The 16,639-nt window shown below is 38.7% G+C and overlaps 1 protein-coding gene and 1 long non-coding RNA gene across 2 annotated transcripts; one reads left to right on the forward strand and one right to left on the reverse strand.

Annotated features, from left to right (window-relative positions):
• Nucleotides 1–790: 790 nt before the first annotated feature.
• LOC120553079 lies at nt 791–10,209 on the forward strand. Its single transcript, XR_005638094.1, has 3 exons — nt 791–1,007; nt 8,277–8,336; nt 8,682–10,209. It is a non-coding gene; the product is annotated as an uncharacterized LOC120553079 (long non-coding RNA).
• A 1,584-nt stretch (nt 10,210–11,793) lies between these two features.
• LOC120553735 lies at nt 11,794–16,410 on the reverse strand. Its single transcript, XM_039792428.1, has 5 exons — nt 16,277–16,410; nt 16,045–16,158; nt 15,341–15,412; nt 13,546–15,031; nt 11,794–12,892 (listed from the first exon to the last, which is right to left on the reverse strand). The coding sequence occupies exons 2-5, from the start codon at nt 16,049–16,051 to the stop codon at nt 11,794–11,796; spliced, it is 2,664 nt and encodes an 887-aa protein (XP_039648362.1). The 5' UTR covers nt 16,052–16,158; nt 16,277–16,410.
• Nucleotides 16,411–16,639: the final 229 nt, after the last annotated feature.

A 16,639-nucleotide genomic window follows, 5' to 3' on the forward strand; every position in this document is an offset into this window, starting at 1 on the left:
ATGAAATATCTGATTTAAATAACATTCAGTATTTGTGAATTGAATTGAAAAATGCTTGTAAATCATCAACCCTGTTTGTGATGTAGTGAGGTCACTTGAATGTAAAAAAAAGGCTGTAGGACCATAAAGACAAATAAATAAATAAAATGGAAATTGAATCTCACAGATATGTATTGATATCACACACACAGCAATAAAAGCTACGCCAATCTCCTGTCCAAATCAGTTTTCATATGTATTAGGAGTCAAACTGTAAAAAAATAAACATTATAACTTATACAGTGGACAAAATATCTACTTTTTTTCAAAAACAGTCCAGACGCTTTTGCCCTCATGACATTTATGAATAAATAAAAAATAATAATGTCATATTTATTGATATCACACACACAGCAATGCTAGCATGCAAGCATTTGTGTTGTCTAAAACAGTTCTCCTATATATTTGGAGTCATCCAGTGCAAAAATAAACTTAATGAACATTATAACTCATATAAAGGACAAACTATTTACATTTCTTCAAAAAAGGCCCAAACTTATGCCAAAACTCAAAACAGTAATGCCATTCTTCTCTGTAGAACGGTTTAGAACGGGAATAGACAATCTTTGGTCACATCTTACTATTTTGACTTTGAGTGATCTCTCCTCACAATAAACAATTGTGTGAACTTTGTTCTCCCTCTGATGATGCATTGCCGGCCTTATATGGGCGTAATGTGTGATGGACCTGCCTTCCATTGGTTTACAAGACAAAAACAAGCATCTCCCAGAGCATCATGGGAAACAAAATGGATGGTTATGGCAATCAACTGAGATAAACGGCTGAAAAATCATAAATTATGGACATAAAGTGTATCAATCTTGGATGTAACAGTTTGGATTAATTGCACAAAAACCCCGAAAAACTCTGGACTTCCAGGCTGGATAGAAAACCTTCTGTAAGGGCTATGAAGACACCAAAGACATCAGCAGAACGGGGCAAGTGTTAGCTTTTAGCTCCAAAAGATGGTATGTTTCTACTTATTATTATTATAAAGTTATTAAGTTATGAATCAGAGGTGCCGCTTTTTGTCATATACGACAAGCTCGGTCTTAGTTAAATATAACAATTTTGAGTTTTGAATAAACTATTTAGAAACAGTTCAAACAGTAGTATTTTATTATCTGAACAGAATTTATTTCTATAAATAGTATTATTGTAATAATGATATTGTGAAAAGATGCTAAAGAGACATTGATTTGCATGGAATCACACAGATTTTTTTTTTTGTGAAAACAAGATTCATATAAAATACCACTTTAACTTGTTAGAGTGGATAACTTTCAGTTTGGGACATCACTCACTTGTTTGGACTTGTGTCTATGAAAGTAACATGTCACAAATTTGACACATATGTTGTTTTCGGTCTCCCATCTTCCTCTTTCTGGAAACATTTCCCCTGATATAGTGTTAAGTGCATTATGTTGTTGCCAAAAGTAGCTTCAGTCCCTGCTGATGCAGCAAGAGTAGTTGATCTTTGAAAAGAGGATCAAAGTAGCCATGATCTTGGGTGAATTTGTGCAATTGGTGTTACAATGCCAAGTAAAAAACAGAGTTAGGAGTTACAAACAAACATTTTTAGGTTTTAGTGAAATGTGGTCAAGTATATTGGATGAATTGCCATGAAAGTTTCTGCAGACATTCATTTTCCCGTCAGGATGAATCGTAACAACTTTGGTTGGACTTTTCATCTAGCGCCATTATTAGGTCAACTAGTAGGTGGAGCTGGAGGACACTTCGGCGGCGCCGGAATCTCCACTTTGTGTGAAACAGGGGGCACACACCCGGTTGCGATTCACCAAACAGGAAGAAGCGGTCAAATGTTACGATAATTATTTTCGCTAAGTGCATAATGGCTGTGTGCTATTTGAGACAACACTATGCCCCTGTCAAAATTCACACACTATGCAAGTAAGCACATGTGTACACAGTGTACTACATGGAAGTGTAGTAATGGAAGTATCTGAATTGAGACACAGCATTGAACTTGTTTAGTAATTTGTTTCGTAATATTTCCATCATGTCCTCCAGTCCTTTTTTCGACTTTCGAGTGTCTGTCATGTGCGATTAACCTTATAATCAATGAAAAGCAGCTGACTAATGTAACTGTCATGTTAATATTCAGAATGATCTAGCTGGTCAGTCATGTGTTTGTTTACAAAATGGCAAATGTGTCAGTCTCACAAATTATTGATGGGAATTAATTAGCCATGCCAATCTTTTGGGCAGTCTCCTAGGTAAAACAGTAGTGTTCACACACACCACTCCACTTTGTATGGCATATTCTTGTGCCCAGACTTGCCTCCGTCTCATCAAAGCATCTAGCAATCCATGCCTCTTGTACGAAAACCTTCTTTAGCCTGCGTCGCATCCCTCCCCAACTTCTGAAAATAAAGCTATGTAATATACCCGCTGTGATCAGAGAAAGAAATCACCTTTAATTTGCCATCTTGTTGCCAGTGTTACTAATTCACTTTATGGCAGTCAAATTAGAGGCAAAACAGGAAGTGGAGCCAACTCTCATGTCAGATATTTGAGTGCTAGGTGATGACAGAAAATGATTTGCAGTGTCAGATTGACTACTGTATGTAGCCCTTGTAATGCATTTGCTTTGGATTCATGCAATGTCATGCTGCAGAAACCAATGTCTGGAATAAACTTTTTTTAGTAGTTTTTAGTAGTTCTTTCCCTACATCCCCTTTAAGGACTCTACTGGCTTTGTCTGCCTTACTTTCTGCTCATTGATATTCAAAACATACATCAGTAAAAATGGTAGTCAAGGAGAGATTGCTTAGGTAATGTCTGCTGCACAGCATGGAAAACACAAGTGAACATTCCTTATGCTTATTATTCACAAGTCTGTCTCTTTATTCCACTATTTTAGGCTCTTCGAACAATGTTTTGTTTGTTGTGACCTAGTTTGCCCCATACAAACCTGTCTAGACTTTGATTAAGGGTGTCACCATGGTAATAGCCAACACAGGAAGCAGAAAAAAACAGGGGAAGTGCTTCCTGCGGTGACCTGGTTTATAGTAGTGTCCTGTGCCTGGGGCAGACAGATGGTTGAGGACAAAAAAGTGAGCTGTATAAGACTACCTGAATAGCTGACAGCTTGCAGAGTGTCAACTGTTCAACACAAATTGACTCCCTCAGAGACGATATTTTATTAGATTAAAAAAAAAAAATACTGCTAAAAAGGAGTTACTAAAAGTTGGTCCATTAATGAACCCTATAAAATACATTTCAAGCCCAAAGTGGAATGCCAATAAAACCCATATGTGGTTTTGACTATGTTCATGCTTGGTGGACACCTGAAGGCTTCAGGGTTTTTTCTGTCTCATTGGTCTGCCAGTGTAAAGCCAGGAATTTACAGGAAGATGTTAATCTTCCTTTGACTGACAGGTGATCAAATCAAAGCAGAAGATGAAGTCTATTTACACTGGACAGACGGGGTGGATTTTTACTGAGGTGGTTTAACCCCTGATCTGTACATCAGGGGTACACAGTTTTACTTCAAATCTAGACACCAACTCTTTGAAACAAGAGTCACACATGCTCACATAGTGAATTAACAACAGATTAATATGTAAGCTCTTTTTAATTTATTGAACCTTTATAATTAAGAGATTATTGACAACAGCCTTGAAGCTAATTTAGACTACAGTGCATAAATTCAGATGGATTTCAAAGTCAAATATTTTAATTGTGATTACATTTCACTTATAGGTATTCTGTTGCTTATAAGATTCAAATCTTAATGACCATTATGTGCTTCCATAATTACATTTCTCAGTCTAGGATGACCAAATGATATATGTAAAGTGTAAATTATGATTTAAGTATCTAATCGAGGGTATCAAATTATTCAGTATCAATATTAGATTTATTCAATTTGGTGGCCCTCTCAATATTAAAAGCCATTACAGTAGCGTTATGTAAATTATTGTAATCTGTGAAAATTAAATTCAGGATGACTTTTTTTTACAGCAAGTACCAGTGTCATGTTATCTCGAGTGTTTTGCATTGTATTACAAGAAGATAGATTTAATGTCCCAAAATAAGCAACATGATAAAGGACAAGTATCATCTGCATAAAGATTTATTTATACTGTAAATGGTTAAAAGCAAAGGGATCAAAATGGATACCTGTAGCACACAGAGATTTAGATTGTGTCCCCACCTTCATAAACTGTCCGTCTAATAAACTTTATAAACATAAGGAATTGTCCACTTTATCATAAGTTTTGATTTACAAATAAATACGAAGGCAAACAAATCCTTTAAAACTAATGTAAAAGAACTAAGAGACAGAGCTTTTTCTGGCTCCAAAACCAAACTGATGTAGACTGATGTGGTTCCAAGAGAACCTGATTATTGGCAGATGATTCAAGGATTTCTGTAAAACAGAACTTGGCAGTTGGACAACAATTATTACAGGTCACTGCAATCAAATGTTGGGGAAATATGCAAGATGTAATGGAAAGATAAAACATGATTGAACATAATTGATACAGCTAGACAAAGAAAGAAACAAATCTAAGTCATTCTCTTTCTGAATAGAGAACAGAGACCCAGCGTTGGCTCCATGCACATTCCGTAATTTCTATTTGCAGAGTCGCTGCTGCTGTTTGTGTCTCAAACAATTGACCAACAACAGGAAAATCTATTGAAAGCTAAACAGATATTTACTTCATTATAAACAATCATCAAATGTACTTGGACTAAGAGTTGGCGGCTATATTTTATGTAAATTGAACTACCAACTAATATTCAGCTTGGTCTGAGATGGACCCTGTGAGCAAGTCCAAGTAGTATTCCTAACTTGACAGGTCTCACAGATTTATTCCCTAAATACAAACGAGTTGAAAATGAATATCAAACTATTATATTTCATTACTTCCTTTAACCTTGCAAATAATCTTGCATTTGGATTTTTTGATTGAGCATACAAGCAAGCAAGGTTATCTGTTACTGGACAAGATTTTTAAAGCCTGTCTCCTCTGACTGGCAGGTAGCTTTGGCTGAGGTTTACAATCTCTGTAACATTTAAATCATTGATTGTGCAACCCACAGAAAAGTAAGCAACAATTAGAAAAGGCAAGCAAAGACGGAAATTCCATACAGTGGTACAATGTGGAGGATCTCTAATGTGACATCTCTACAGTCTCCCTCAACCCACCCTAAGGACTCTTTGCTTTCTCTAAATAGCCAATGACAAATATATATATTGTGTATATATATATATATATATATATATATAAATATATATCTTTTTAACAGTAGCAGTTATTATTATGATTTCTTTTCTCTGTACGGCTGATTAAAGTGTATTTAGGAGTCTAACAAGAAGCTACTGACACTGTGTTCCAGTATTTAGAGCAAGATGTGCTGCCTTTCTGCAAAAGAGGAACACTTTAGGCCCCCTTGTGGAGTACCTGAAAAACAGATTGCATATGTGTACGTGTGCATGCATGTTGTGTAATGACAGTGAGGAGGCTTCACTGGATATCGTCTTCATGTGTGTTTGTGTAGATTTGTGTATGCAAAACTATATAATTTGATGATACACAGCATGCCATTTCTGCATTATGTGCTTGTGCATGACCTAGCAAAATCTGTAAAAGTTATGCTCCTGCATGTGTTCGTGTTGTCGGTGCAGGTCCAGACCACGATCAGATGATGGGCTGTGTGTGTGTGTGTGTGTGTGTGTGTGTGTGTGTGTGTGTGTGTCTTGAGGTCCCTCTGGCTCCCATGGTTTCTCTCTCTATCCCCTCCTCCCTCTCATTCTCTCCTCCCTCTGTTCCTTCTTTCCTTCTCCATTTCACCCCCGTCTCTCGGCTAACTCAAGCGCCACCTCCCTCTCACACATGCAATAGCAGTCTTGAGATTGAGGCAGACATTTTAACCCTTCACAAGGACTTTAATGTCTTTCTGAGATTAAGGCAAAGTTTCAGAGGGGAGTGAGGGCATTGTGGTCAAACCTAACTTTGGAGTTCGTTCAGTCTTAAGGTTAGAGTTAAGATTAGGCTGGGTAGGATTTAAGGTTAAAGGTTAATTGGCTTAGATAGCTGGATTTTAGGGGTTTGGGTTGGGCTGAAAGAAGTCAATGGGAGGTTTTCACAGTACAGTACAGTAAGACCCATGTTAGTGTGTGAAAGAGAAAAAGAGAGACACAGATGCTATACTCTATGTGAAAAAGAACAACCACAAATGACATGCTGTCAATCATAATCGTCATTGCAACATATCCACTTCCTATTTACATGTTTTCTATAAAATTCTAGCTGTAGCTCATGACATTTTTTGCAAACAAGTTTAAATGTATCTCAGTTGCTACTCAAAATCCCATCATTTATGTTTACAAGCCATTGATACATGCAAACAAAATTATAGAGAACTTTTAACCAAATTTCCAGCTCCTGAGGCATCATGGTAAGGAGGCCTCCAAGATTTATAAATATCAGAAGAGGAACGAGAGCTGAAAAGTGTCACAGATCTGTCTATTATTCTGTTTGTCTGGCTGACTCACATGTAGGGTGTGGTTTAATATCCTTTTCCCTCTGTTCTTTTTTGCCTTCCTATTCTCTTTTTTTTGCTGATTCCTGTAAGAATGCGGTCAGCCTGAAAATAAAAGAATCTCAAAATGGCTCGCATTTTCTATTTTCGGCTGACATCTATTGGAGTATTTATGAGTGAATTGTACACATTACAGAGGAATTACAAACTAAAAAATACAATATATTACAAAAAAAACGAATTTACTTTTAATGTTAGTTTGGAGAACAATGAACAAACAGCAAGACTCTTTGTAAAAGCATCAATGTCGGGCAAAGAAAGAACCCACTGAAAGACAAGATGCTCTTTACCACGTGCCCTCTAAGAGCTGTGCCATCTCCTTCCAAGAAAAATAGTGATGGTTGATAAATGGCGCTGTGGTTTTGGCTCAAGCAGTATATCTGACCGCACTGCTTCATAATATTATTTATATATTATTTTCATTTCAAATGAAAGTCCCAGAAAGAATAAAAGTTTACATAAGAGTGTTACCAACAGGTGATACACTGAGAGAATGGCAGTAAGCAAGCGTCCTTACTACTACTAATCCTGCGAACCTCCTGTTGGGATAAGATTAAATATCAGACCTCATCCAGCCCAGGATACAGAGGTACAGAAATAAAGTCACCATCTGCCAAACTACTTAAACAAGCAGGGTTCAGACTCTGTCAAGGGAGCAGTTCACATGATGATTACGTATGCAACTCCCACACACAAACACCAGACGACTGTGTGCGCACAGGTATACACACGTATGGACACACAATCTTAAGTGAGTGAAAAGCAGAAAATATGCAAGAGGAAAAAAAGAGACAGAGAGAGAGAAAAAATGAGACAAAAAGAGGGGAGGAGAGTTTCCATTGGGTCCAGGTACACATATGGTGTTGTGATATGGGGTCAGGGTCCTGCTGGACCGTAGGGAGGTGCTGGGGAGCTCACTGCCCCGCTGAAGCTCTTCCCTTCTGGACACGCGCTGAGCCAGTGGAGCCTGGATCCATCCTTCAAGCCCTTCCTTCAAGCCTCTTCTTCTTCACTCCCCCTCCCCCTCCTCTGCCTCCTCCTCCTCTCTCCCAACCCTCCCTCTTGTCCCCCTCCTCCTGCTCCTCTTTCCCAGGCCTTATGGGTGCAGTGCCACGTCGCTGAGAGAACTTATTAGAGCAAGAGAGGAAAAAAGAGAGAAAAGTGATAAGCAGCTCCATGTGGGCTAATGGATTTTCTCCACATTTGCCTTCTTTCTGTTTCTTCTCGATTCTTATGTATATTTTTCCAGGCTTGTGTTTAAGTCAAATACGCTCACGTTTTTGCAAAAAAGTTCACAAACATCTTAGCTTCTCTGTGAGAATGGTATGACTCATGCCTGTGTGTGTGTCTGTGTATGTGTGTTTTGAGTGTGTGGTGCTTATCCTTACTGGGTTTCCAGTCTAGTGTGAGTGTTTAAATATACCATTTTCTCCCACAAGATAAACTTCCTGAAGCATATGCATTTTAATTGCCACAATTTCTTATTTAGTAACTGGAAAAAAAAGCCAAATTCAAGCTCCTTATACTTTCTGTCTCATTTTACACACTTAAAAACAAAGGTGGCACACATCAAAAGTATTTACTTATACAGTATTGCCATCTAGTGGACATTTTGTTAAAAATAAATGTACATGTCCTAACTAAGTTGTTTATATTGGCAGGTTTACAGAGATCTAACTGCATGGGAGCTCTGTAAGAGAAAACACAAGGGGCTACCACAGGTATATGCTAAATAAACACATGTTAGTCTTGGCAATAAAATCATCTGGCACAACGTATTTTTCTTGTTTATTCATGAAATAGTCAATCACATAATTTCATATTCCTCATTGTTATTGCTCTTTATACCTCTGTATCATAAATGTGTATCTTGCAGATTTATAGAAAGTTGTTTAACATGCATAAATGACTGGATTTAATAACATACATTTCAGGGGCATTTTAGTCTAATGGTTATCATCGTGTCACCATTTGTTTGATATTGCTCCAAACTGCCATTCCTACATTTTACATTGAAAAGGTCCTGACAAGTTAATGATATTCTTGTTGTCATGTGACTCCTCCAGGGAATCATCGCTGCACAAACACCGTGGAAAAACAGCAACCTTGACTGATATCTTATGGAAAATGGGGAAAATGCTCCACAGTGGAACATTTGGGGCCGGTGTCCATTTACCAGCATGAGAAAACTGAATATTTTTCCACCATTTTTACCAGCCAAGGGTTGTTAGCACAAACAAAAGGAAATTCAAATAAAACCCAGCTTGAGGAAAGCTCAAACAGCAAATCGCTTTTTGCTCGCAGGTTTCTCTATAGAGCTCCCCCTACATCTTTGGAATAGATATTTGGCAGCTCCAGTGTTTACTTGTGTCTGACTCCTCGCTCGGTCAGTCTGCTGTTTCCTCTTTCTCTGTTCCTCTGACAATGCTTTCCTAGCTTTCTGCTTCTTTGTTGCTGGTTCAGCCATGATATTGTGAAAACTCCATCGCTACCTTGTTAGCCGGTTCCTGAATGGGCGTATGTGTGCAGTGCCGTGAAGCAATTCGTTATATCGCGAGACCTGATATCACGCGATCCTTCCTGGCGGTGTGGCCAGCGGCTCGCCGGCCGAAAGTTGCAAGGGTGGTTTTTCCGCTCACAGGCGCTAGGGGGGAGCGAGACGACCATATAACCATTCCAATGACTCTGAAGCTGTTAAAAAAAAAAAACTGCATAGTTCCCCTTTAACATGCTGTTACAAATTCTGCAGGATATGTTGGGCAAATGATTTCAGACAAACATTTATTGTAGTTTGTTCTGTTGTAGCTTTTATTGTTCAAAGAAGTCATATAAGAGTAATCCCCATTATGAACCACAAACTGCATAGTCTCTCTTGATTGTTGAAGACATGTGATAGATTTAACTGAGCAGGACAAATCATGTATATGAAATGTTTGATGGTGACATCTCCCTGTCTCAGAGTAACAGAAGGAAGCACACATCTATTTTAGGAAGATCAAAATATTTGAGTTTCCATTCTGTGCAAGTTTTAAGACATGTTGTCATCTTCAAAAATTAAAAAAAAGGCCCCACAAAGCATCTGATCAATGTTTAGAGTGAAGGACAGGTGATACCAATCAATAAGCTCACATCGTAATCAGCATGAACATAGAAGTAGAGTCCATAGAGAGGGCATTCATAGCTAACAGAAACCAACATCCATATGTCCAGTAAAGTTGCAGGAGCTTGCAGATACAAAATAGAAAATCGCAAGCTATATAATAATAATTCCAAAGTAAAAAAAACTTAAACATCTGAGTCCTGACATTCAGCAACAAGTATCCTATACAAAATGATACAAAATACATCCCACTCACACATACACAATGTACCATTTAGTAAAGAAAGAACACAGATTCATTTAAATATCTCAAAGTCTCAGGGTCTCAGACTGTTTCTATAATGTTCTTGAGTCTTGAATTCACAAATGAAATGAAAACTTGTCCTCTGTGATTTTCAATTTGGGTCCCATCTATTCATTTAATGTGAGGGAAATATTAACACACTGTTTTGTCTTTTTGTCACTTGGCTTTAAAGTTTTAAAACGTGCATTTTTTGTGTGCTGTTTTGAAAGGGATTCATTAATATGTTAGAAAACATTGCTCTTTCTTTAATCAACTACATTAATCAAATAAATATTGTATGTGTGACACGGATGCGTTTCTGTTTTCTCTTTTGTAAACTTATTTCTTTAATTCATGTACATATCTGTATTTAACCCTTACGCCATTAACTATGTCAATCCACATATAGTGTATGCATGGTTTACTTATGTAACTGCAAGTAGTTTTCCAAAGAATGCAATTTCAACAAGTTTTTTTTTATTGATTTCCTGACTTCCAGGAAGTTATAAATGTCACTGTGGTATGAAAACAATCTTGCAGACACTTTAAATGTGCCTGAAAGAGAAACTCCCACATTAATATGTGTATTCTTTTGTCACAGTGCCAGCGCAGATAAATGATCTGAAATTCTCTTTTTATGATGCAAAAAATCTAATTATTCATGTCTGCCTATAATAACTTCTATATTATATACAATTTCTGCCAAATGAAACATAAATGCTTTTTGGCAGCTGACTACTCACTGTATCACCAGGACGTATTAAATATATCAAATCCAGATTATAAATGGGTCTGTGATCTCATGCAAGTTTCAACAAATGTTGCTGCAGTAATTGGAAACCAAATGTAAATAAATCTAAATGGTAGTGTTTTAAAAAATTCCATAATAGATTGAAATTTGGCATGATCTCTTAGTCTATTCCTGTTGCATGTACAGTAAACCATTGTTCTCCAACCCTATAGTTTAGGAAAACAGTCTGTGGGAAGAGAATTAAAGTCATAAAAGCAGCCAGAGAGATTATTTCAACAAGTCTTCCAAACCATACAATGTTTGGATATAGGTAGTTTATTCCTGCCCTGTAATACGACCCCCAGGAGAGTTTTATAAATTAGCGCCCCTAGTGTTGGCAGGAAATTGGGCACGTTCAATCTCAAAACGACATGTTTCCTGGGAACGGTGTGAAACGGTGTGAAGCAAGCTTTATGTATTTAGATTTATTTAGATATATGTTTTCTCTCGTTTGGTGGGTGTGTCTCTCTTTTATTGGCTTTGTCACAGGTGATACCCAATCAGCAGAGATGTATATGTAAACTCGTGGTAATAAAAAGGCAGAGCGCTTGCACACACAACAGTGTCTTCAATGCACCCCCGTTTCAGTTAAAAAAACAAAACATGTTGCTACGTTTTGTTGGGGCTGAACGTGGCCCAGACAACATAATGGTTGCTGTTTTTACAAACTAACTACTTGGTTAGGTTTAGGTAACAAAAATACTAGTTAAGTTTAGAGAAAGATAATGGTTTGGGTTAAAATCAGTTACGTTACTCCACTTCCAGTTACGCATGTGACACAGACCTGGAGTCCTGTGTTTGTCTGACCCACCCCTCCTTACGCGGAATTTGGCGCTCTTATACCTTGTCACCTTACATCCTGCTTTGCTCCCATAATATTTACTACGGCCACTAGAGGGTACGCCACTACATGCTATAAACATAAACATGAGTAATATTTGCTGCTTGAACAAATGGCTCATGGGGGCATTTTTCGGGGGATACACCTATTTATCTTATGAAGGTTCAGTAGAAGTGCACCACCTGGAATCCCCGTAAGCACCTGAAAGCCTGTGCATCCAACTTCCCCATATCAATTAAATTGTGTTCCAACTGCACTCGTACAAGCCTGCTGAGACTAACGCTTTTATTACCCCAGCAGAAAGCATCACGAGGAACTGATTGAATCTTGTTGTGGTTGAGTGCTACTGAGTGCAGAGCCTCCGGCAGCTGTCTGGGCACCTGGTGCAAGGTGTTGTGGCACAGGTCTAACTGGTGCAAGACAGGCAATGTCCTAAAGGCCCCCGGTGCCACTTTGAAGATTTTATTCCTTGCTAAACCCAAGTGTTCCAGGTTTTTCAAGGTGCCGAAAGCCACTTTCTTTATGGAAGATATGAGGTTGCCCTCCAGATTTAGATTTTTAAGTGACAAGGGGAGGTGTCGTGGCACTTGTTTTAGTCTGTTCCCATCTAAGTTGAGGCTTTCCAAGTGAGTTGCATTGAGAAGGGACTCCCTGAGAAGACCCTTGTTTGTCAGTCTGTTTGCGCTCAGATCTAACAGCAACAGCTCTGATACCCCATTGAAGGCTCCTCCACGGAAATGCTCAATGAGGTTCCCTTTGAGGTAGAGCTCCTTGATGGATAGTGGTAAGCCCAGAGGAACCGATGTTAACTGGTTGTGATCCAGGTTTAGAGTGCGCAGGTTACACAGAGGAGAGAGCACTGCATTAGGCAGAGATTCAGATCCATTCCCTAGGCTGTTGTTGCCAAGGCTCAAAACCAAGAGACGGGGGCATCGGGCCCAGGCTGCCTCAGACATCGCACTCAGATGGTTATTGTCCAAACGAAGTTCTTCGAGAGACACTGGAAGATCAGTTGGCACGCTGTCTAGGAGATTCCTATCCAGGTAGAGGCGCTTCAGAGCCGGGACCCCCTCAAAGGCCCCCTCTATGGCACCATCTGTGAGCTGATTGTTGCTCAACACAAGGAACTCCATAGAGACATATTCATTGAGCAGGTCGAGTTGGATGCTGTTGATGTGGTTATTCATGAGGAGGATGTAGCGGGCATTATAGGGAATACCATAAGGAACCTTGTCCACGCCTTTGTCTGAGCACTGGACCACTCTGGAAAACAATACATAATGTGAATAAGCACAATGATCTGACCTTTCTGAAACCAGTGCTCCTAATCACACACTAGTGCCATAACAACATAAAACATTTGGGCTGCAACCATTATTTCCACAATGAGTAGTTGGATAGTTGTTAAACGCTGAGTTGTCATTTTTACACTTTGGTTTTTATACAGATTAAGCTTACTTTTTGGATGGAGCCAGGCTAGATGTTTCTCCTTATTTTCAGTCTTTTGTGCTAAGCTAAGCTAGCTGGCTGTAACTTCATATTTACTGTACAAATATGAAAGTGGTATCAATCTTCTACTCTAACTTTCTGTAAGAAAGCAAAAAAAAATATTTCCCAAAAGGCTGAACTATTCCTTGAATCCAATTAATTGGTTCATATTTGACTCTATTAAAGTAGTGAAAAATACACATAGCATTTCCTAGAGCTTAAAATTAAATTTTTAAGTTGATAGTTCTGTCTTACCAACTAATACAAGTTCTGTCTAAAACACACAAATATTGATTTAAAAATATACAGTATAAACACTCACACTGGAGAACATAGAAGCAGTGAATCTCTAGGCAGACTAACAGATTACTTATAAATAAGTCTGATAAGGTATTAAATTACATAATTCAATATCGTTGATGTCTCACCTTCCATAGCAGGCACACTCAGGAGGACAGTAGTCGTCCTTAAAGTAAGGAAAGTGTGTTGGCGTGATGCCCTTCTTCTTCTTCTTCTCTGATGGCTTTTGGATCTTATTGTCCTTTTTCATTTTCTTTTCCTTGGACTTCTTATTTGTCTTATTTTTACTACTTCTGTTGATTTTCATTGGCTTCATTAATAAAGGTGTTTTGGCAGATGACAGGCGCGGTCTGACTGAAGGTCTGGTCTGTTGTGGTTGAGGAGGAGATGCTTTATTTCGCTTCACTGCAAGTGTGGTGTCATTTTCCATCTTCCATTTAAATGTTTTGGGTTCGCCTGTGGGCTGAGTCAGGTTTGGTTTGAGCTCGACCGTGGGATTATTTTCATTTGATTTCAGTGTAGGATTTGGCTCTTTTAAATCTTTGGTTATAAACTTTGCTTCTTTGGGTTTTGGTGTTGCTGCTTGCACCTTGGGGATAAATTCAGTCGTATATTTTGGTTGAACAATGCTGGTTTGTAGCTCCTTCCTTGCAGGTTCAAACAATACATTTCTGACCATTACATCCTCTAAATGTGGGCTACCCTTTACTTCCAGTTCACTATGCTTGAGAAGATGTCCAGGACTCTGCAACACCTCAGTGAGGAGATCTTCAAGCAGCAAGACGGACCTCCCCTCGCCAGGAAGCCCTGTTGAGACTGAGATGGAATTGATTGTTGTGGGATTGGGAAGAGTGACAGACGGAGAGAAGTGAGGACTGACTTTGTCGTGAGGGGTGGGAGGGTGAGCGGAGACCTGTGTGGGTGATGGTGGGACATTGTGATGATGAACAGGATGAGGAAACCCAGGAGGACTTTGAGACTGAGTGATAGTAGAGGATGTGATTAAAGGAGGTGTGAGATCACTAACAACCTTGTGATCTCCCTTTTCTCTTACTAATTCGCTGTGGTTTGCATTTTTTATCATCTCACCCTCTTCTGCTATTTTCTCTCTTTCCTCATTTCCTCTTTTCTCTTCCACATTTTCTTGATTTACAGTTAACATGTTTTCCCCTCTAGTCCCTTTATGAAGACTAATCCCTGCAACCAGCTTGCTCTCTCTTTCCTTTTCCACTATTTCTTGCTTGCTCTTAAACTGCTCATCTGTCTCGTCATCTGTTTTTATCGCCTCCCATGTTTTTGTGTTACCTTTCAGTATTGCTTTTACTGTCTCCTCATTTGACTCGGTTTTCTCTGATTCTGTGACAAGATTGAGTCCATGTTCTCTCCTCCCCACTTCTCTATCTGTATCTAAATCAGTCACTATGTCAGCAACAGAGAATTCCTCTGTTTTTGTTTGAGTCAATCCTTCCCTCGTCTGTTCCTCCTCTGTTTTCTTTCCCTCAGTGGATTCTGCAGCGTGTTCTTTCTCCTTCACTGATATGGAAACATCTCTCAGCTGCTCACTCCTCATGTCAGACTGGTGGTCTCTGTCCAGCCCAGCTATCTGGGTCAGTCCTACAGTTCAAAACAAGAGAGCAACCACTTAGTTCACTTCAGTCACAGAATTATGCAAAATAAAACATTTGTTATTCTTAATGCTAAACCAAAATCAAGTTGCAAACGAGTAACATGTTAGCATTGCAACAGTTAGCATTCCCTTTGAAAGGCTCATGACCTAATTAGCATGGAAGTGTTTACGACATGACCTGTTTTTAGGACCGTGATAATAAGTAAGAGATTACTACATTTTTCACTTGAAAACTGTTACTAAAATAGATTTAGTTTGATGCTTGAAATGGTACGTTGGCCTAATGTTATACTTACCGGGTTGCAAAACATGAGAGTATCCAGAAACTGTGAGGAACATAAGCAGCATTGTGAGCACTTCCATTGTATCTGTTGAAAGGCATGGGGGATTTGAGATGAGAATAAATCCATTAAATATTTGTATTATCTTTCTGGTTTTTAACCCTGATGTTCTGTTTGGGGTCCTGGAGATCCTGTTCATGTTTTCTAAAAAGAATTGCTTGTAAACATGATTTTGAATTGATGACATGTTTCCGAATTCCACTACAGAAAATGTACATTACTTCTGTTCACAGTCTCAAAGACCACTGCTGTAAATAAATAAATAAATACAATTCATCAAATCTATTTGGAGTTCTGTTATTGGATTTGTTGGACAAAGCCCAAATAACATACTGTAAGATGAAATATAGCCTGTCCTTATTTGATGTAATGACAGTGCTTTATAGCTCTGTATTTTGTCAACTTCCTCAAATGTGCAAGCTCAGTTTGAGTCAAAGGAAGGGTTACCACTTCACTACTTACCTACATATTGGAAAAGAAGAAAAAGATAGATTTTGCAATTATTATCTTTAAATATACAGTAATGGGGTGTGTGGGAAGTAAATCAAATATCCAACAAAAAAATAAGGCTTAAAAGACATTAGAATACAGCCCAAACTAAAACATATGACAAGTTTCACATAATACATTGTTAAGCTTGATTTATGAGTGTTGCTTACCTGGCATGTATGCAGCCTCCTTATGTGTCAAAGCTGAGTTCCTGCATTTATCCAGTTGACTCTACACTGACATCTCTGTACGGATTGGGAGAATCCAGAAGAAATGGTTGCAACCTTTAAACCGCACACATATGACTTTAATGATAGTGGCCCTCTCCTTATGGAGAGTTTTCACACACACAGGTAATGACTCCTCAAATGCCTTTATCTGGAAGAGGATTCTCACACTTACCCTCAACGTCAGAGGAATCTGAAGGATCAATAGCGGGAAAGAAGGGCAACTTTAGGGGAAGAGGGGTCAGAGGTGACGGTTGGTTTTTACAGTGGCTACTGTTTGCGCCGCTGTGGGGAGACATTAACATCCCAGTGGTTGTATGGGGGTGACAAGTAGCTCCTGGAAACTGCTTGGCCTTTGACCCATATGCTAATATTCTGCTGTATGTCAGGAAGTCTGGGGACTGGTTCTTGTAGTTAAGGTTTGGTTGTGTTTTGTTATTTTCTATTCCTAAAAGTGTAATGAGATTTTATCCCAACTACTTGAATGAGCTTTATCGGGTTTATGTAAGGAATGGAAAAAAAATACAGTTAGTCTATT

The sequence above is a fragment of the Perca fluviatilis genome, chromosome 23 (genome assembly GCF_010015445.1).
Source record: "Perca fluviatilis chromosome 23, GENO_Pfluv_1.0, whole genome shotgun sequence".
NCBI classification, from domain to species: domain Eukaryota; kingdom Metazoa; phylum Chordata; class Actinopteri; order Perciformes; family Percidae; genus Perca; species Perca fluviatilis.

Coding starts and splice junctions, on each gene's coding strand:
- LOC120553735 (XM_039792428.1), bottom strand. Junction 15,032..15,340: donor CTCTCATGTTTTGCAACCCG/GTAAGTATAACA, acceptor TTTGAACTGTAG/GACTGACCCAGATAGCTGGG. Junction 12,893..13,545: donor GAGTGTGCCTGCTATGGAAG/GTGAGACATCAA, acceptor ATTGTTTTCCAG/AGTGGTCCAGTGCTCAGACA.